A 20,903-nucleotide genomic window follows, 5' to 3' on the forward strand; every position below is an offset into this window, starting at 1 on the left:
AGGTTAAAATTATGTCTGAATAAACAGTGAAATTCACACAGTTAAAAATCTATCCTGGGATATTTACGTACCTTTAACTTCTCACTGTCGAGCTGCATTAACTGCTGTCCATCTACGTTCATAGCCGTGAACTCTGTAATATACTGCTCCATGTTCATTCCCATTAACCAGTGGCATACTTGCTGGGTGGTCCATTCAGATATAGGTCTACTGTGCCATTGATTTTGCTTTCCTGTTGTTGTAAATTCATCATCTAATGCCTAACGAATTGAGAAAAGTCACTGTGAGCAATGTTTTACTTGGCGTTGAATTCCAGGTGCCAACTGAATTTGATTTACAAAACACACTCTTAAACATACTTTAGTGCCAAAAGTACTTAAGTTCTTGAGATCACAGCTTACAGTCAGTTTGCCTACGAGTATGCTATAAACAAAAAGACACAACATTCAACATAAACTTAAGTCAGAATTAAAGAACATAAATAGTTTTCTCCAAGAAACTATATAGCAAAGCTTACATTTGATGCATTCCAACAATGAAGAAGGTTCCTCAGTTAGTTGGTTAAGATAGTTCAATCCTCATGTTATATACTGCCCTACACAGCACCAAGGAGAATCAAGTAACACTTCAGCTGTGTTGCTGTGATGTAAGTGAAGGAAATCCAGAACAAAAGCAACTCTAATAGTAAATCTGGTGAGCTTTACTGTTCCAGCTACAGTTTTACTAAATTTGGTACATTTCGAAAAATAGATGACTGTGTATTCTTCCATCTAATGCCATCACATCAACATTTTAAAGGGTCTGCCTAGTAGAAGACCATTTCAGAAACATAAGAGTTTGTGGCCTTCCACTGAAAGTACACTTTGCCAGTGCACGCTGCTTTTGAAGCTCCCTGCTTCAATTTCAGCTGCCTTCTGAGGGGAAAAAGGTACCGCTGGTTCATCCTGACGCACTCTATCATTTCATTACAAAAGAAAAGCTACATAAAACAGAGCTCAGTGTCTGTACAGAAGAAATTCTAGGTATGATACTTAAATCAGTAACATCAGAGTTACCTGAAGTTTTATTAACTATCCAAAATGATCTCTCAGTAGCTCATGATTCAGTACAGGCTGCATTAGACTTGCAGACTGCTCCACTAGGCAGCTTCCACTATTTATCAAAGATACTTGCAGAACAGCAGAAAGTATGCCCACTTTTTAAAGCAAGCTTTATGCATGTCATTTGTAAACAGAAAACATAGAAATAAGCATCTTCCTAGTGATGAATCTGGGACATGACCCTCGTAAAGTTTCAGATGAACAACTACAGCTCCAAATGGGAGAGATCTCTCAAAATCCAACTCCCTTGATGGAAAATTTGAAAGAGTTGATTCAATATAACAAAATAATTCTGGTGATTGCATGTGAAAGATAGCAATACCTAGGCTTGTCACATGATCTGATGATAACTGGATCTGAAAGCACAACATAGAACACGTCTCAGGTGAAACAAATACAATTTTAAATTTCTGCTGTATCAGAGGACTACATGTAATGAGAAATGTTTTGCTTTCCTTGGTGTGTGAATCAAAAAGACAGTGGTTACATTAGTGCAGTTAAGTAGGAAGCAGTTTGTAGCATAGAAGAATTTGTGCTGATGTCCTAAAACACATACTGCAAGCATTTTGACAGATTTTTCACTTCCAAATAGCCCTAGTCTGGTCACACACACTCAATGGCCACCACCAGCTAGAATGTGCTCCAACAGTGCTCCTGGTACATCTGATTTGATTTCCAAGATAAATTAAGGCAAGACGAGGCTGCCAGGAGATTTACTTCAAAAATGAGCTCCTAATCCATATTAAAATGCTTATGTATATATAAGAAGTGTGAACGCATCCGCCTTCCTGATGTGCAGAAGAAGAGGAGCAATTTTCATAAAATAGCCACAAAGGGCTTTAGAAAAGGTTTTGCTTGAAGTGTTCTATACAGCATCTGTATGAAGACAACTGGGGCACAGTTGAGTTTTCTATGCAAGCTATCAAGCAAGAGAGGAGTACAGAGAAAGAAGATTCACTGAGAGGATTATTAAAAGGAATTTCAAAATGCCAGTTTATTTTAAAACATTTTAGATAACAGTACTCCCCAATCTGATACTGTAATAGAAAATAAATATTGATAACTTTTAACTTTGTCTCATACTAGGCAAGCATTCACGGATAATACGGAAAAAAGGGGACACTTTTTACATTATAAGTTTGACCTGTATCTCAGAGTTGGGGCTGGTCTACCAGCAGCCAGAAATACTAGAATATATATTGCCACATGTAAATTTTTTTATATATATTTATTATTACCTTTTGTAGGGGTGGCATGTGTCCGTGTATACATCTCTCTATAGCCATCTCCTTTATACTGGAAAATGTGTTAAATGTTGTATTCTAGTTGGAACTCACAAATCTATTTCATCTGTGCTAGCCATGCAACAAGGTTGCTTCTGTAGCTTCAGAGCGCTAGTATTTGAAGAAGGTATACTCTTGTCAAAGAGGCCCAGATTCATTCACTTCACCAAGGGAATGCAGTCTCCCAGCAGAATCCTAGGGACTCTCTGCACCAGCTCTTCCAAGCAGCAAGGATTAGAGCACCTAAGAGACATGTCATGGAAGTCTTCCAGAATGAGCTACTAATTTTGATCTATGCTTTTTAGCATTATCAGTTGCTAACAAACTCCTACTTCATATTGGAAAAGACAACTCTAAAACCAGAAGAAGTTGTACCAAAAACTGAATCAGTATTGAAACACTTGGACATCATCTCACAGAAGTGAAGAGGAAGATATTTAATCCTGTGTGATTTGAATTTTGCATACCTGAAACTACTTGAGTTTGGGGTTTGTTTTTTTTTAGAATATGAATAGGAAAGTGGAAAGGATAGATGAATAAGGTGAAGAACACTGATTTTATGAGTAATTATCAATCATTAAATAACACATCTACATATTTTTTTTCCAGTCCCCTACTGCTCTTCCAGAGACAGGAGGACTGTCCCAAGGTGGCTGTACATCAGGGTTACAGTCCCCCAAAAAGCCACCACACACTCACACACACACACACACACACACACACACACACACACACACAAAGATCAGCTTCATATTCAGAAAGCAGAACTAAAAGTATTTGTAAGATGTGGAAGAATAAGAAAACCATGTGCTGCTGCATAAAAATGCAGATGATTCAGAAAGCAAATGCAGAAATACTGAAGACTAAAGATAAAAATACAACCCCCAAGAACACACCAATGCCATCACACCATTTAACAGATTAAAGAAGGGTTAACCAGCTAGCCTGCTAACCATCTGTGAGTGGAGGTCTCTTTCCAGGATTTGTAGAGCAAAATGCTATAATGCCACTCCTCTGAAAGCAGGGGTTATGTGGGCTAGCATGATCCCTGGATGGGTTCATAAATATCCATCAAAAAACAAGCACCAGATAGAAAATTCTACTTGCAAAGAGCCTAAGTTAAGGATTACTATGTTTGCTTACTTACTTTTTCCTAGACCTCAATGTATTGCACTACTGCTCAAGAAACCACAAGAACAGAACTATTTCTCTGCACATATACTGCTTTCCAAAACAGAAACCAGCTTAGAGACATTTATCATTAACCTCAGAACAGACCCTGATAATCAATTATTGAAAAGGTACAAACAACTTTCTCTTGTCATATGTATAAGCAATGTGAACGAGAGATAACACTAGAATCTGAGCTAATCTGTAACAAGAAAAGGCTTAAATCATCACTTTACATGTGCACAATTAATGACAGACAACTTTTGCTTGAATTTTAGAATAAGAAAGTTATAACACTGATCAAAGAACAGCAGTCAAGCAGATATTTCGGTCTGTTAAAATCTTAATGATTTTAACTTCTACTGCTTGAAAGTTTCAGAAACACATGTTCCATTCATGAACCATTCCGTTCAAGAAACGGCAGGGAGTACTTGCAATGGTAGATTTACTGAAACCAGAGGAACTCCAGTATCTATGACAGTCATCGCTGATAAACATCTTCAAAATATTAATCCACTACTGAAAGCTGTACTCCAGTTATATGACTTTTGACACCTGATTTTATGTTAGGATTTTACATTTATAATATTGTAAAACTGTTCTGACTTCCTACATATTACTGGAATACCTTAAGATTTTCACCAAAGCCTGGTTTAAGAGTAAATAACAAACCCCCACATTCATGAATCACCATGTAGTTTTTTTTTTTTCAAGCATTATCACTATCAGTTTAGCAAGCCTTCCAACTCATTTCTGGAAGATGACTGTTCTGATCTTAATGACTCCTCCTAGGCTATAATGGATTTAATCTATAATGATGCACACAAGTCAAATATTGTATGAAACAATATCTCAGAATGTTACCAAAGTGTAGACTTCAGGTTTCAGCTGTAGCCAAAGGAGCAAGTTCTCCAGTGTTAACAACCACTGACTTTCGGGTATCTAGTTTCTAGTTACATATCAGAACCATTATAGTCTGCCTTTTTATCTTCCTTTTTCTTTTTCCTTTTGTTTGTTTTTACATAGATGAAATTTTATGGCAAAACAAACTTGCACAGATGTGAAGGCAAGGTCAGAAACACTGCAGTTTTCATTCACCCAGGAAGTTGCTTTAAATTAGTCAAACAGAAAGGTGTTATATGTAAAATTAGAAACTGCAATTTGATCAGAAAGAGTTAATTCCAACTGCTATGCTATAACTAGGATCAGAATACAAAAGGCTGATAAGGCATCTACTAGTCAGTATCCTGAGTTCAGTAACAACTGCTGATTCTTTACAGTGTTCTTCAACATTCAAATATTCAAATATGGAACATTCAAATATGGAAACAGCCATCTAGTGTCACATTACACACATCTGTTTCTATTAAACATGCTGTAGTGTGAACAACAACATCAACAACACACATATACACACTTTGAAACTCACCTCATTTGAAGAGAAGGTTAAAGTGTGTGAACGACCTGACAGATTTGGCTCTGTCACTAACCCTGAAAGTTCACAACTTGGCTTGCTATGGTATGTGTCATCTATGACAACTCTACTCTGCAAACAAGTGGAAATAACGTTTTATTAACTCACTTTTTGGAAAAGCAAGTCATAAGGTGACATTCTAGTATTTTTTTGTTAAAAAATGAAAATAAAGTACAATTTAGTTATCCTTAGATTACATAGGAAATGCACTCATGACATCAAGCATCTGACTTGTTCTTGTTAAATTAATGAATTCAAGAACGTAGTAAAAGATTTAAAGCAATATCCCCAATAAAAGCACCTTGTGTGGAGAATCGGTCATAACCCCAAATGCCGTTTAATACACAAGGAAATACATGTGGTTACTTTTTCAGCAGGCATACCACATTCGAGGAGAAGCAATTTAAGACTTATTTGCTGGAATTATTCATACAGAGTTTGTATTCCACTCAAACCTACACAAGTACTATGAATGTGCTTCAGAAGGTACTGTTCTGTTGGTGAGATAAAGATCAGTCCTAACTGTTTACTGTCATTAAGATTCCCATGGCACAGAAGTGCCCCCATAAATTCCAAAGTTTCTGAAAACAAGAGCTAGGTTTAGACTTCATAGCGGCCCATTATTGAACCACTGCAGTCAACAGTGAAATGAATAGGCTGTCTCTGCCTAACATATGTTGAGATTTGGAACAGCAAGGAGCTTTCAGCAGTTTAAAGATCAGGGTTCAAGTTAGTCCATGAATAGAGAATACAAAGCTTGCCTAAGGACAAGCTTTCCAAAACTTTAAATACTGAGTTAAGATTTTGTACTGCTGTTCATTTTAACAGCTTTGATGAGGGTGCTGAAGCACTGGAACAGGTTGCTATGGAGGTGGTAGATGCCCAATATTCAAGGCCAAGATGGACTGGGGCTCTTGGCAACCTGATTGGGTTGAAGATGTCCCTGCTCACTGCAGGGGCACTGGACTAGATGACCTTTACAGGTCCAACCCAAATTATCCTATGATTCAGTTTTTAGGTGGCTGCATTTGAAGCACAGGATCGTATAATCTGAAAATTACCTTGATATAAAAAATACCATATAGATGTAAAGTATCTTTCTGAATAATTTTTATAATAAATGGACTGTATCAGGCTATATAAAATCTTTATAGCTAAAGTACCAAATAGTGTAAAAACACTATGACAAAGCTGAACATTTTAGAAATTCAGCAGTTATTTCTGTCTTTACAAAAAATGGTTTAAACACTGTAAATCTACAGAAATTATGTAGTTTGACAGCCTGAACAAATTATTTTCAAAATAGAACACTCTTATGAAAGATTTTAAAAAATATATTCTTTTAATAAATTACTACTATATTTTTAAAAAAACTAAGAAATTAAAGTTCAGGTTAGAAATATGACTAATGTAAGAACTATCATATTGAAAGAATGTAAAAATCTTCACAGCATTTATTGTTTACATTTAGTTGTTACACTTAGTCTGTGTTTAAAGGAAGCTTTTGGATCTGTATGCATGCCTTTGCATCCAAAAGCAGCAGGATCTAGGTTCAAACTTACTTAACAGCCACTACATGTACAACTTCAGCCAGGTTACCTGAGCAGCTTATGACTGAAGCTGAAGAGTACAAAAACCCTCAGATTGCTGTACCTGAAAACTTCACAGCAGGTTTGGTAAGAAAGTCCCCCTGAAGAATACCAATGTATGTGTTTCACAGAATATTTTCTAGTTTGATTACCTCCATTTCCAACATTACTTTTCTTTAGCGAGTAAAAAATAACTCTGCCAAAATCATGCCTCCTACTTTTGCTTTTCTAAATTTTATTTCTCAGCACTACCCTGTGTTGTCTACAAACAGTAAGCAATTATTTACCGTAATTTTATCTACGTGTCTAATCAGGTAACTATACTTTATAAGGATGCCGTACTATACCCTATATGCATAAATAATTTGAAATCCTAAATTAAACTGATGTTACAGACATTTTTCTTCAGTAACTGATGCTCCTATAAGTTACTGAACTTAGAACTATGTTTTTGCAGTTGTCGTCATTGAGTACTTCTGTATTTGTGTCCTTGATTTAAACTTGATGTTCTTGTTTAAACTTGATTTCAGTTTAAACTCAACTCTAAATTTTGTTCTGGCCTTGGCTTTAGGGTGGATACTTGATCTTTGCACTCCCTTTTTCCCCTAAATTACTGCTACACATTTCCAGTCTTAACAAAAAAACCCAAACCAAACCAAACCCACAAAACCAAAAAAAAACCCCCAAAGAAACAAAACAAAACAATACCCAAGGAAAACTACCACAAACCAACAAACAAAAAAACCCCAACAACCCCAACCCAAAGCACAACTTGAGTTTTTCTGCTACCTTTCATAGGGTGGTACTGTACATAACTGAAAAACAGAGTTCTAATTACCCATGTAGATTATTTTATAAATTACATTATATTTTAGGTACTTATTCAGTTTTTTAGATGTAAAAGGTATTACCAGAAACAACAGAATACTTTGTCCACCAACCTATTCTCCAATTAATTTCATCCCAAAATGAAAATCTATTTAGGAGCTTTCCTTTTAGTTACCCTCAGTTCACTCCTTCTACCTTTGCAGAGCAATCAAGGGCAGTTCAGAAACGAAGCGGTACAAAAAAAATTCAAAAAAACAAGCAAACAATAACAACAACAAAAAAAGAATAAAAAAGACAGGATGATATTAGAGAAAAATATTTAATGAGACTTTAGGAAAAAAAAAAATGAAGAAAACATAACCAAAAGTAAAGCATGTCAGCACCAGCTGTAGCGTTTTCTCCTCCCCCTGCTTCTATTTGGTTTAAAGAAGTAGTAGCTTCCTTTTAAGGATTGAGAGCCAGTTACAAAGATTTTTTTATTCTGGAAGAGCACAGAATTCAGATAGAAGAGGTTTTATAGGTATGCTTCCTAAGGTACTAGGATATAAACAGTTTACATCCCAGTGTTCTTCCTTGCAGCCAAAATTAAACACTGCATACACCTGAGTGGTATGTACATGTTTGCATTGTATCAATGGGACTAAATCAAGCAGCAGATTATGTAAAGGGACTAATTTACAAACTGTGTCATTTAGAAATCTCATAAGGCAGAACAGTCTGCAAAACTCAGATCACAAGATTTTAGTCCTTATGTTTCCAGCTTTCACAAGGAACAAAAAGCTGATTCATTAGTTTGCCAAATTAGAAGTTTAAGACTAAACTCAGTATCATTTTAAGAAAATAGAAACCTTCTAGGTATCATAATTTTAAAAGGCAAATTTTGCAGAAACAGAACCCACTTTAAATTTAATTTAATTCCTTATGCCATCAATATTTAAACTCAACTACAGAAATTACTGACAATGCAAAAGACGCAGTACAAAAGTTAGAGATTTCTGCATGACAAAGTTCTTATGTTAGGGCTTCTACTTTTACCTGCTCTGCAAGAAACATTTTCACCTGATCATATGGGATACTACAGACATAAAAGCAATAAATATTACGGAGTTAAAGTCAACAAAAAGGAGTATTCTTTCTTTAAATTCTGGGAAGATGATTTTGTTCTTGTTGTTATGTTCTTTTAGTAACAAGACTAACTGCTGAGTGGTCAAGCACAGTTCTTTTTCAGTTTTAATGGCTTTTCATGGTGAGGTTTACCAAAGTCTTGTAATTGTAGTACAAACTTAATGATCAACTGCAGGTTAAGATCTACAAAGATTAGTCATTCCAAGCAGTAGCTACTGTCTCATTACTGTCATTATAAAAGACCCCAAATGTTGCAAAGTAAAACCAGCCTGACTTTGGAAATCTTGAGCATGATTTTAGGATTAATAAATGTATGAGAATGTGTTGTTTAACAGGGTCAGCTTTCTACCATTTTATAAAGCAGGAAGATAGTTGAAGGAAGACTTGTATATTCTTCCAGCTGCTGGTTTGCAACTGGCACTAAAGAAATTGAGCAGTGAACTGCAATTACATACTGGAGCATGACAAGGAAACAAAAAACAGTAGGCCAGAAACCAGCTGGAAGGTTAAAGTGATAATCAACTTAAATATACAACGATGAGAAGAAAAGGCTATTATTTCAAGGCAACATGAAAAGGAAAAGAGCACTGAATCTGGTAAGAGCTATACCTTTCTGACTGCCAAGAAAAGCATCTATATAAACATCACTAAGGGGTGCTTAAGCACATTACGGGAGCTTATAGTAGAAATGCAAGCGGGACTTCTACTATGCTCAGAAAAATCATTTGAATCATACAAAGGATGAATGAAGTGGGGATGAATGGGTTCTTCTGAACCAAAGACTTTGAAAGCTAAACCACTGAATGTTTACCTATACAGAAAACATCTCTTGGTAACTTTGCTATAGCCTATTAGGAGATCAGTCATGCACTCCCATTTAATCAAAAATTGTACCACCTTGTATGCATACCCTCTTCAACATGGATCTTGCACTTCCAAGATCCTTGGGTTATTTACCCAAGAAACATCTTTTGGCCATTGCATGCTTCATGTAAATATGTAAGACTGACACATAGTGGACAGTATTCTGTAAAGTGTTAGTGTACTTCATAGATTAAAAATTTCAGCTCTTCTTAAGTTCCTGTGCTATGGTAAGTGGTTCTAAAACCACTTTACAAACTTTGTGTGCAGACAGCTTACTCCCGTCATAGGGACTGTAAATTCACACTAAGAAAAGAAAATGTAATTTAAGAAACTGCCTTTGCAAATTGTCAGTGACTTCATGGACTACAACCCAGAAAGTTTCTCTTCTAGACTGGTGACTCACTTCATTTTAACAGCATGGAGAAAAAGGAAAAACTGAGAGGGCATTTTAGATAACCAAAGTAAAAAAAAAAAAAAAAGTGTGAAACTCAAAGATAGCTTTCAAGGTTACTCAAATAGCTATAATTTTGAATTTGACAAAATCCAAAGGAAACAAGAATGGAGGTAGGTTAGTAAGATTGTTAGAAACGGTCTTATGCTGAAATGGGTTTTAACAAACTATTTAGACAGCACACACTACACTTCTTACTTTTTACAGCCATTACTTTCCAATAGTTTAAACTGTGAAGACGGTAATTTTATGATTATGACTGAACCCTGTAGTCTCCCTCTTAAGACTTAGTTAAAAGGCTTTAAATTATTAGAAGGCTGTTACTCAGAAGCAGTTTCCTAGAAGATACATCTCTTGGCTTTCAATACTAAATTTGTTCATGAAAACCATCCACCTGTTTGGCACGTCACCCCTACATATCAGTACGCTAAGAGGTGGTTGGCGAACTGCCTGGGAAGCTGACCTCTATTTATGTACGCTTCCTCCAAGTACTAGACTGTATCACACAGGGAAAAAGATTTGGCTTTTAAAATTATGCTGCCCTAAAGCTAGCATTACCTTTAGCATTATAAACCAGTGAAATAACATACCCTGTGACTGTTCCCTAGATGCTATTTCAGCCTGAATAGCCTCCACTGATGCTTCAACTGAAGAGGAGAGAATGGGAACACTCACACAGTTTCTGCTTGTGAGGGCTGTGAAGCCTCAGCCTTCTGCAGCACCGTTTGGAAGAGGGGATGTGGTCAAGGACGAAGTCAGCAAGGTTCCACATACTAAAGACTGATATTTTTACTTTATCAAGATGTAATGCTTAAACATTCAAAGCACAAATTAGTCATCTTTACCTTGCTCTTATTCTTCTCTTGACCATGTTCACAACTGTCCTGCCCACCCTGAGGAAAGAGTGAGCTGCTACTAGAAATCTGAGGCTCCTTGTGGCTGTCTCCAAACCAAGAGAAAGGCATGCAAGTAGGAACAGGGGAATCTGAATCGGATGCAGACAGATTGTTGCCCGAGTCATCCAACAGTTCCCGGGAACCTCTGAAATAAGTAGATTAAATTGTGTTTAAACAACAAACCACCTCACCCTGTCTCCAGACACACAACCAACACACAATACAACAACAAACTTGAAACACACACCACTAATTCTTATCCTTTTCATAGCACAATTGATAATTACAAAGAAAATAATACTTGCCTTTAAATTGCCATCCAAAATAATCTGAATTATTGAACAACACGAATTTAAGTGTTTTTGCAGATATTTCACGCAATTTAACAATTTCAAATAATTTGTTAATTTAACTTACTCAACATTAATCTTCCTAAACAACATACAAGTTTTATATCTAAGATACAGCACAAGGAGTTAATCATCTGAGCCACTTTCAAATGTAACCCTGTTTTATTGTTTCCTCTATATTATTCAATGTATTTTTCTTTATTGAGGAGATTAGAAGCTCACCTCCATATCATCTTATCAATCGTCATATTCTACCACTGTTATACTTGAATGTATTAAAGTCAAATAGTAGTGATAATTTTAAAACAGATACTTAGGTTAAAATCTTTAGAAATACACCATGCATGTATTAAACAAACAAAACAACTACCTGCTATCCAGAGAACCTCTTAGGTTTTCTTTTTCGTGTTTCTTGCCCTTGCCTCCAGATTTCCGTAATCCACTGAAGTAAAAAAACCCACAATTTTCATAAAGCATTTACATTTACACAGTGTGACTTTTTTTTAATTGATAAGCTAGTTTTTAACATTGATTCCAGCTGTTACAAAAAGCCACATTTAGGCTGTTATACAAAGCATGATTTTGCAGATTATGCATGTAATTAAAAAAAGTACTGTCACTCATCTTTTACTCAAGAACCACGACAGAATTATGCAACTACTTTCAAGGACCACATATAATCAAAATAAACACTGAAAATGCCCAAGAGCTATTGTGTATTCAGATAAAAACCAAAGAATCCCAGGAAATTCTTTGAGGGAAAACATGATACTCTCCAAAAGTAACACTGAAACCTATTTGTTTCCAAATGAACACAAACAAAATCTCACCCAAAATCTGGAAATCTCCTTTTGGACTTCCCTGATGACGTTCCTTCATTTGTTTCTACTGTCCTATCTTCATTTTTTTTTTCTTCTGCTTTTCATAGTGGGGTGAAAAATAAAAATGTTATTCCAAAAAGATTTGCAAATTTCAAGTAATTCTGATGATGCTTGTAAGCAAATAAGATACTAAAATATGAGAAATTCACATTCACACATGCAGATATTAGCTGAAAATACTACAGCCATATCAACATAACTTGTTCTCAGGGCATCTTCCCATCATTCTGGCTGTGCTGTACCACTGAAAAATGACAACACAACAGTTGCTTATGACTGATCAAAAATATTGCTTTTGATAAACAGTAATTCTATACTGTCTACAGAAAGAGAAAACGTACCACAGCATTTTGCTTCAGTGAATTAAACCATAGTTTAAGATAGGTTTATGAAAAAGTACCTCTTTCTTTTGCAAAATGTCAACCTTAAAATACACCAACTAGATAACCAGGATAAATAAGATGCTTTAAAGAAAATCAGTTTCAAAGGAACAGCTGAGCAAATACAGCATTCAATTGTCCTTTACTATGCTTCAAGTATTATAAGACGTTCCTTTTACATTTTTTCTGGTTCAGTAGCTAGTCCACCTAGTCCAGCTAGCTAATTGGAACATGGGCTATGAATGCAAGGTGCTAGCTCCAGAAAATGTGCCGAAACAACACGATAACCAGTACCTGGAGAGCAGACAGATCCTAACAAACCAAGTTTCTTGGAAACAGTATACAAAATGTGACTATTCTGAAGAAATAATTGGGACTTTGAAGCTCCTCCAAGACTGTTGCATAACTAAGCTGCCTATGAAAAAGATGAAGCCTGCTTTTTGTGAGACAAAGTAGGCTTTTAAGATGTCTTCAAGATGACAACTGACATGAAGTAATGCATACGGATGACTTCAAGGATCAGAAAGAACAAAAATCATGTTCACTACACAAAACTGAGGGCAACTATCATCACCCACCACCTTTCCTGAAACACATAAATGGTTATCTTAAATTATACGTGCTGGACAGTCAGGGGAGGCTTCCTTTCCTCCCCCCTTTTTTAATATCTGCTCAGTAGTTTCTGATCAATATCAGAACTTTATCTAATTAGTTAACCACTACTTCTAAAAAAGTAACATCCAGTGAATTATAACTACCAGTTAAACTGATTATTTTTTCTGTCAGCTTAAATACAAAACCAGAAGAATTAATTTTAATACTGACATTTGTTTCCACATTTCTCTCCAGAAGAAGTATTCTAAGAAAAGGGGTAATTTCTAAAACGCAGTCTAATAAGTACAGACTGATACATGAATGGATGGGAAGGTAATAGAAAGGATTATTTCAATGAAATAATAGGTAGACATTTAAATATGTTTAGAATGCAACAAGCGAGCATTTAGTGCCATTTTGCCTACGAAGAGCAAGCTTTCAATACTAATTCTCATCTTTGATGTACTGCGTTAATTAGCTCTTCCAGTGACTGCCAGTTTTAGGAAAATGTTTACAATGCTTTATCCATCACCAAAAAAAAAAAAATGTAGAAAAAGAATGAAAAAATCACTTATATATGAAGTAGTTGCTTTGGTAAATTGTGGCGGTTTTGGTTTTTTTTTTTACTAACAGAAGCTAGGGTAGAGACTAGTTCTGTTTAAGACTATAGAAACACATAGAATGAGGAGAGTATAAAACAAATCCTATTTTCAGGGTATTAAAAGAAAGGTTTTGTCTGAGCAGTACAGAAAAGACAGCAAATATAATCTGCTTTTATATATTGTGCTAGCTGACTAGAGGATAGATCAAGCATTTAAAACATTTTATCTGATCCTTTTTTCAATTATACTGAAGAAAAAAAGCCAAATATTTCAATCAAATGATGATTAGTAGTGACTAAGCTGATTATAATACCTTCAACCTTTTCCTAGTGAGAAATATCCTAAGAGGGCAAGATGAATACTGCAGTAATTCCCATAATATTCAGAATCCGTATCTTGTTTAAACACCTGTATAACATCTGGAAGCACAAAGTCAACACTGGGAATCAGGAAATCAGTCAGACTTACTCTCCAATACACTGCCACTTAAGAGGCTAGTGTTCTGCAAAAATGCCTTAGGACCTTTACTGCTTATCCACAGTCAATTACTTAGCTCCCCTTTAGCTTACGTCAAGGCAACCATTTAGACTCTTTTAGATTTATAGGTCAGAGCTTTTACTAAACTGATTTAGACTTATTCCTTTCTATAATTTTTATTGAAACAGCATTTATCTTGGAGCATCTTTTAGATTCTTGGTGCTGTAAATTATTTCAGAAATGTTGAGCTTTCGTAGAAATTTGGTAATGCACTTGTTGCAGATGGAGGAATTGAAAGGATAAGCTTATTTTCAGAACATACTACTACTTTCAATAAATAAAAATAGAATACAATGAACTTACACACATTTTGATAACTTTAAACTTTCTTAAGAGTTAAGAACTGGTTTTAGAACAGGTAATTAGTTCTGTGTCAATTCACTTTCCCCTCAAATAGTTTATTGTTCAATAATAATTTCCATCCAAAATCTGTAATACTTTAACCCAAAAGATTAAAATAATAATAAACCCTTAAATTTTACCCTTGGCTTCTTTGCCTTTCCCTTTTGCTTCTCTTTGCTTAACACTCTTGGAATACCCTTGAGGAGAATTTGGAGCCATCTCTTCAGGAGGAGGTGAACGTGTGGTGATTGTGCTATTTTCATTGTTTGGTTTGTGTACTGGAGAAGAGTGTGTGGAAGCAGAAGGACTTGACTCTAGAGGACTTTCTGTGCTTTCTGTTTGTTCAAGCTTTTCACTCTTTCGATCTGTGTCATCCAGGTGTGGGAGAGTTAATTTTTCACTTGTTTCTAAGGTCTTGGTTAGGTACACAGGAGAAAGTTCTCTGTTGAGAACAGCATCTTCCGAATCCTCATCCTTCAACAAATACAAAAGTTATGACAAACACGACACATAATTTACTACCTGATCTTCCACTAGATGTAAGAATATGCTGTATTACACACAAACTTACTCAGTTCAGAAAATTTTAAAGTTACATACACAGATCTCTGTGCACATCCCAAATCATCTTTCTCCAGCCAAGTCAGAAATGTTCTGGTATATCTTGGCCATTCTAATTCAATGGAACCACTTTTTAGACTATGTGAAGTAGCTCAGCCTTCTCCCTCTATAACAGGCTATTTCATATACTAACTATACACACCCTAATTAACCTGCTTTCCAGAAACATGCTAGAATATTTTACTTGTATACTTTTTGTGGGCTTAAATGATTATTTATGGAATAATGAAGCATTTCAGAGTATTTACTTTTTGAAGAAATTTTTTAACTAACTTGTTTCAGATGAGAGAATTACATGATAGATAAACATATTTCACAACATATCACTGTCACTATACCAAAATCTTTCAGTAAGTAGAAGCCAGAAAGAACACACCAGAGATGACATGTGGTATGAACCCCAAATAGGGGTTTTCATTTACAGCATAAAAATACGATGCTTTGTCACAGTCTGAATGAAGCAGAGACAACACTCAAAATCGCAAATACAGATAAAACTGAACATATATTCAGGATCCTGAATGCGTAATTATCTACCAATATCAGTACCTGCAGATCTGCAGTCTGCTGTCCAGCCCCAAGCGATTCTTTCAGCTTTGATCGAGAAGGTGGCTGGCGTTTTACTTTCAAAGCAAGCTGAGCCTTTGCTTTGTGTGCACTGGTGTCTAATCTGGGAGTATCCCCAACAAAAGCATCAAAATCTGCAACAAATATGTATTACTTAAAAAAAAAAAAAAAAAATCCAAAACAACTGGTAGGGAAATTCTCCAACCCACTGGCCAGAAGAATATTCAGAAGTTAAATCACAATTATTTTACCTGTTAATCATTACTACCATTTCACTATGGGAAAATACCATTTTATATAATAATACTATAATATTTTAACATTGTGATAGCAACTTTATTTTTTTTTAATATATTTCTATTCAATTTCTTCAATTAAAAAAAAATCCATCAGATCAGGATATAATTGTATTATGGCTTGAAAATGGAATTTTACTCTCAAATAGATAAGAATTTGTGACCAAAATGTACTTTCCTGTCCTTGTTCTCCAAGACTCTTTCAAGCGCATAAGCATCTACTTAAAAGTCCTCCTTTAAACCACCATTGGATATTTTATAACATTCTAGACATAAAATTACAAGACAAATTAAAAACCAGCAAGTTTTGGTGGAAATCATAGCTTAAAATCTCAGTGGTTTAGTCCCGCTAATACTATCGGTTTCAACAACAGAGAACCTGGGGAACAGTAAAGATGGATCTCTCTCCACCTATCTCCTCTTTCCCACAGTATTTAAGAAATACATTACTACAAATATGGAAAATGTTGGGGGACCTAAACAAAAATATCCACACTTGTTCAGGTCAAACATTTACCCAGTATGTAGGAAATAGCAAACAGCTTCTTTTAACAACTACTACACATATAACTACTGATTTTTATTAAATGCAAATCAAAGATCCTATAACATACCAGAAATTAACATATCGGAAGAATTTAGTCTGTCTTCTATTGATTCAGTTTCTTTTTCATTATCTTCTTTAGTCTTCAGATCTTCATTATATTGGCCTGGACTTTGACAGACATCTTCCAATAAACTGCCACCTCCAAACATATACGGCATTCTCTCATATACTTTTAATTTACTTTCAAGCTCTGAAATCTGCAAGAATTAAAATTCAGAAGTGAGATACAACTCTCTGAGAATGCAGAAGTCTATTTCAAAATATAATACTCCTTTACTTTTTCTTGATATACTCTCAGCTGTTCTGCATATTTCTGGTCTCTCTCTTCAAGTAGCCTTGAATGATCCTCTTCTTTTTTCATATATTCTGTTTCTCTGGTGAAAAAAAAAATACACAAATGTATGAAACAGTAACACACAGAGATGTAAAAAAATACACAGAAATACACACAGTTGCATTTACTAAAAAACACTGTAAGTAATCATTGAAAAAAATCAAGTCTAAAGTGTAATGGATTCATTAATCTTGTAAGGTCATAAAATGACCTATGTATTTGTTTGCTCTTACTGTCTTCAAAAGAAAATATATGTGACATTACAATTTACTCTGGGCTGAAAGAGGATGTGTTGCAACGCTTTTTCTACAAAGTCACAACCATCTCTCTGCCTTTAAAAGTGGCAAGTCGAATACACATTTAAAGCATGAAATATATGCATGATTCCAATCATTACATCTTAGATACATGCACACATAGTATTTTCCTTCCAAAAGCTATGCTAAACTTCTTTAGATGAGAATAAGTTGAATTTCAAGTTTTTACATAGTTAATCCTTCAGAAATTGCAGTGGCTGGTTTTACAAAAAGGAAACAATGATTGCAGGAAGGAACCAAAAATAAAAGCCGCTTTTTTCCTGCAAGTCAGATGGAATAACATACAAACACAGCAAATAAGCATAGAACATCTACACAAAATGCAAAAGCTTCGGGGACAGTCAAAGGACTAATGGGCATTTGCAATACAGTGAGGAAATGGAAACTAGCCTGTGAGCAGTCATTTTAACGTACTTTTGAGCTTCCATGTGGATAAGCTTGGGAGAAGAGGGGAAAGGAGACCTTTAAAAAGCTCACCAAAAAGTACTTGGAAAAGTAACATTTCCCAATGTGGATTACAGAGCTAAAGGTAATGCAAACTACCTTTAAAAGGAAGTAGTAAGTGGAGATATTTAAGATACGAACCACCAAGATCAATAGTTGTGTTCTGTATTATCAAGATACTTCTACAAGTATTTTGCATTTAGCTCCTGTCTAGCAAAGAGGAAAAAAGGTAGAACAGACATCTGTATGACAACAGGCATACTGGATAAGCAATATTACCTGTACTAAAAATCCCAAACATGTTAAGAGACCAAACATACTGTTTTCATGCTGCATTTTGATGGGCTAGGTACAAAACCCAAAACCTTAATTCTCAGAATTCCTTCTACTCCCCCTACAACTCCTAACTCAGACTGAATCACATGTATCTGGCTCTTATTATATATCCTTTGATGCTTACTCTATCTGGAGCATTTAAGTTCATTAAAACTAGAGGGTTTTCCCACAAACAGCAAAAGGTATTGCCAAGTACCTCATACCAGATTTCAAGTAGTCCTTCCAAAAGTATAGATGCATTACAGTTTCTCAACTATGTTGTTTTAAAAATTGTTATTGAAATAGTAAATCATTTTTCCTAAGCCTAGAATCAAAAGCAGCAGCAAAATTTTTGAAGAACCTTTCCAGAAGCTGGTGACTTAAGGTATGTAAGAATTCAGCATCTATAGCCCACTGCTTCCCTAACCTCTGAGAAAATACAAAGAAAGTATGTTAAGCAAATCCTAACCCCAGGTATTACTGTCAATTTTCCCCATAATATACAAATCACACAAGCAAGAAACAAAACCTGGGATATTGAGGTACTCACTTTTGTTGATAATCTTTAAGCAGTTTCTTGGCCTTGCTGTATTTCTTTTCAAGGGCATCACATTGTTCTTGAGTTTCTTTAAGATGCTCGTTTACTGTTTTGCATAAACTCTGTGCCTCTAACCAGTAGGTCTCTAACTTTTTAATTTTCTCTTTGCTTTCATCTAAGTTTTGCTGAAGTTGGGCTCGACTCAGTTTCCATTCATTTTTTTCGGCTTCAACAATTTTTAACTGAAAAAATTGATACTTAAGGAATTAATCTAAACTAAAAGATGAAATAAAACCCAGTTGTTTATACATATTCAAGTAGAGAATAGCTAATAACCATTAAATACTTATCAGTAATATTAAAACAAGATACTGAACTTTTAAAGAACTCTTATCAACTCTTCCAACTGTTGCTAATCCAACCGAGTTTAGAACTCAAACCCAAGAGTTTTTTACTGCTTATTAGTATTGCCTCCTTTTAAAGAGATAAAATGAATAAGACCTTTATTGTTAGCTTTGTATTGACTTATTCAAGACCTCAATACCTCTTTCTGCCTCTGGAGAGGCCTATTTTGGTTACCTGGGAACTGGAGATACAGGATCTTAACCTGTATAAGACAAACTCCCTGTCCTACTAAACTGTTACCCACAGTTTTTTGAACAAAACTAATGAGGCCAGATGATCTTCCCTGGTACTCTTCAAGACACAGGTCTTCCACATCAAACATTACCATAACAAAAGAAAGGGATGGAGTCCCTTCAGCTTGACAGCAGCCACATTATAAGGGAATGGTAACATGTGAAGTTCTCCAGGCCTTGGAGTGAGCAGACAGGGTATCACTTAGTATGTCCACGCCTCCTTTGGGGATACCATTTACAGAGGAAATCACTTCTTTTGAGGCCAGTTAAGATCACTGCTGGTGTAACAGAGATCTTGAAAGGACCAAGAATTTCTTGAATAAAAAATGGCAGAGTGAGTTGTACTAACACTAACATTTTAAATGTTTTTTAATAATCCAGATGGGCTGAATTTCAAGAATACTGCAAGGACAAGGAGCACTGTCAGAAATCAAAATCAGAACTATCATAAGAACACAAAGAAGTTTTGGTTGCCTTCCTCTCTACACTTGGAGCTCTGAACATTTGCAGAGTGCAAGAAAACCCCCAATAGATACTATTATTCAAAATCATCACAATCTGCAGCATATTCCCTCCCCACTTGCTACCTGACCCCAGCCATGTGCTGCAACTTGTCCTAGGGTGTACATATCCCAGCAAGGCAACACTGAAGGGCAATGGAATAAAAGCATCAGCTCACCTACAACAGATATTTCCAGAAAAAAGGCACAGATCTCCATCAGTGGAAAAAGCAGCAAAAAGAACAATAAACCCTTTCCCAGAGAAAACTGAAATGTTGAACCAACCCTCACAAAGGGGGTGGGGGGGAATAAAGCCAAAAAAGCTGGAAAAGGCTCTCTTCCCAGAGCATATCAGAAATTTGAGAAGGGAAAAAAGGGAAACAAGGTAACTTTCTGGTAACAGAAAGTTGGCCACGAACCATTGTCTGTTAAGTGCTAAGTCTATACTAAATAAGACAAGTTCTATCCACTGAAAGCATGCTTGTATTTGTTTGGAAGCTTGTTTCATACAGTACTCCATTATATTCCGTTCTACTCTAAGCAGTAATGCTTAGATGCTCTAGCTTATAATAGCACAGGGGAGATTTTGAGGTTGGGCGATTTTTGATGTGGGGTTTTTTTTCATGGTGTTGTTGGGTTTTATTTTCAATTTGAGCACAGCTTTTCAGTTTAGAAATGCCTGTCTAGCGTAACACGCAGTACATATAGCCCGAGGCTTAAACAGATTGCTGCCTTCTGCATTCAGCCTATTCTTGGTAAAGTTTGTAAGTTGAAATAAGAAAACCCAAACCAACCAACACCCTCTACCCCCTCCCAATAATAACATTCTCTGAAAACTTACTCTCTCCTTCAGCTGATTCACTTCAGCTATTGTTACTGCATGTTTCAACTGTAGCTGAAAAACAAACAAACAAACAAACAAATCATATGGACGCACACAAAATGGCATTTGAAATATTAGTTTTAATTATTTGTCCACGATTCCCTTATGCTACAATAAAAATGGTTTGAGGAAGAACGTCAACTTATTTTGTCAATTACAGAACCTGTCATGAGCTTTTATTAAAAAGTTGAACTCAAATTAAAATCAAAAAGTTCCATGGTGTATTCTGTTTGCTAAAAAAATCAATTCATGACCACCTATAGCTAAAAATCTTACATTGCTGTACAGACATTAAGTGGATAGGTTAATATAATATTTTAATGTGCCAAGACAATGAAAAGGCAGCAATGGGCTCATGATGACAACCAGTACACAGA

General features: G+C 35.5%; 1 protein-coding gene across 6 annotated transcripts in view; it reads right to left on the reverse strand.

Annotated features, from left to right (window-relative positions):
* Positions 1–20,903, reverse strand: part of LOC130607080 (neurabin-1-like) — a 41,441-nt gene that overhangs the window by 2,007 nt on the left and 18,531 nt on the right. For 3 of the 6 annotated variants that reach the window (XM_057423872.1, XM_057423870.1, XM_057423869.1), the window contains exons 8-18: positions 20,485–20,538; positions 18,518–18,747; positions 16,835–16,931; positions 16,565–16,754; positions 15,637–15,788; positions 14,607–14,940; positions 11,961–12,048; positions 11,501–11,572; positions 10,730–10,925; positions 4,983–5,099; positions 72–260 (exon numbers count right to left, since the gene is read on the reverse strand). In XM_057423872.1, coding sequence (XP_057279855.1) covers positions 72–260; positions 4,983–5,099; positions 10,730–10,925; positions 11,501–11,572; positions 11,961–12,048; positions 14,607–14,940; positions 15,637–15,788; positions 16,565–16,754; positions 16,835–16,931; positions 18,518–18,747; positions 20,485–20,538 — 1,719 coding nt within the window. The remainder of the gene's footprint in view (positions 1–71; positions 261–4,982; positions 5,100–10,729; positions 10,926–11,500; positions 11,573–11,960; positions 12,049–14,606; positions 14,941–15,636; positions 15,789–16,564; positions 16,755–16,834; positions 16,932–18,517; positions 18,748–20,484; positions 20,539–20,903) is intronic. The other 3 variants (XM_057423873.1, XM_057423875.1, XM_057423874.1) reach the window with 3 other exon arrangements.

Source organism: Pezoporus wallicus, unplaced genomic scaffold (genome assembly GCF_028554395.1).
Source record: "Pezoporus wallicus isolate ANWC-B61680 ecotype Strahan unplaced genomic scaffold, APGP_CSIRO_Pwel_v1 contig_1181, whole genome shotgun sequence".
Lineage (NCBI taxonomy): Eukaryota > Metazoa > Chordata > Aves > Psittaciformes > Psittacidae > Pezoporus > Pezoporus wallicus.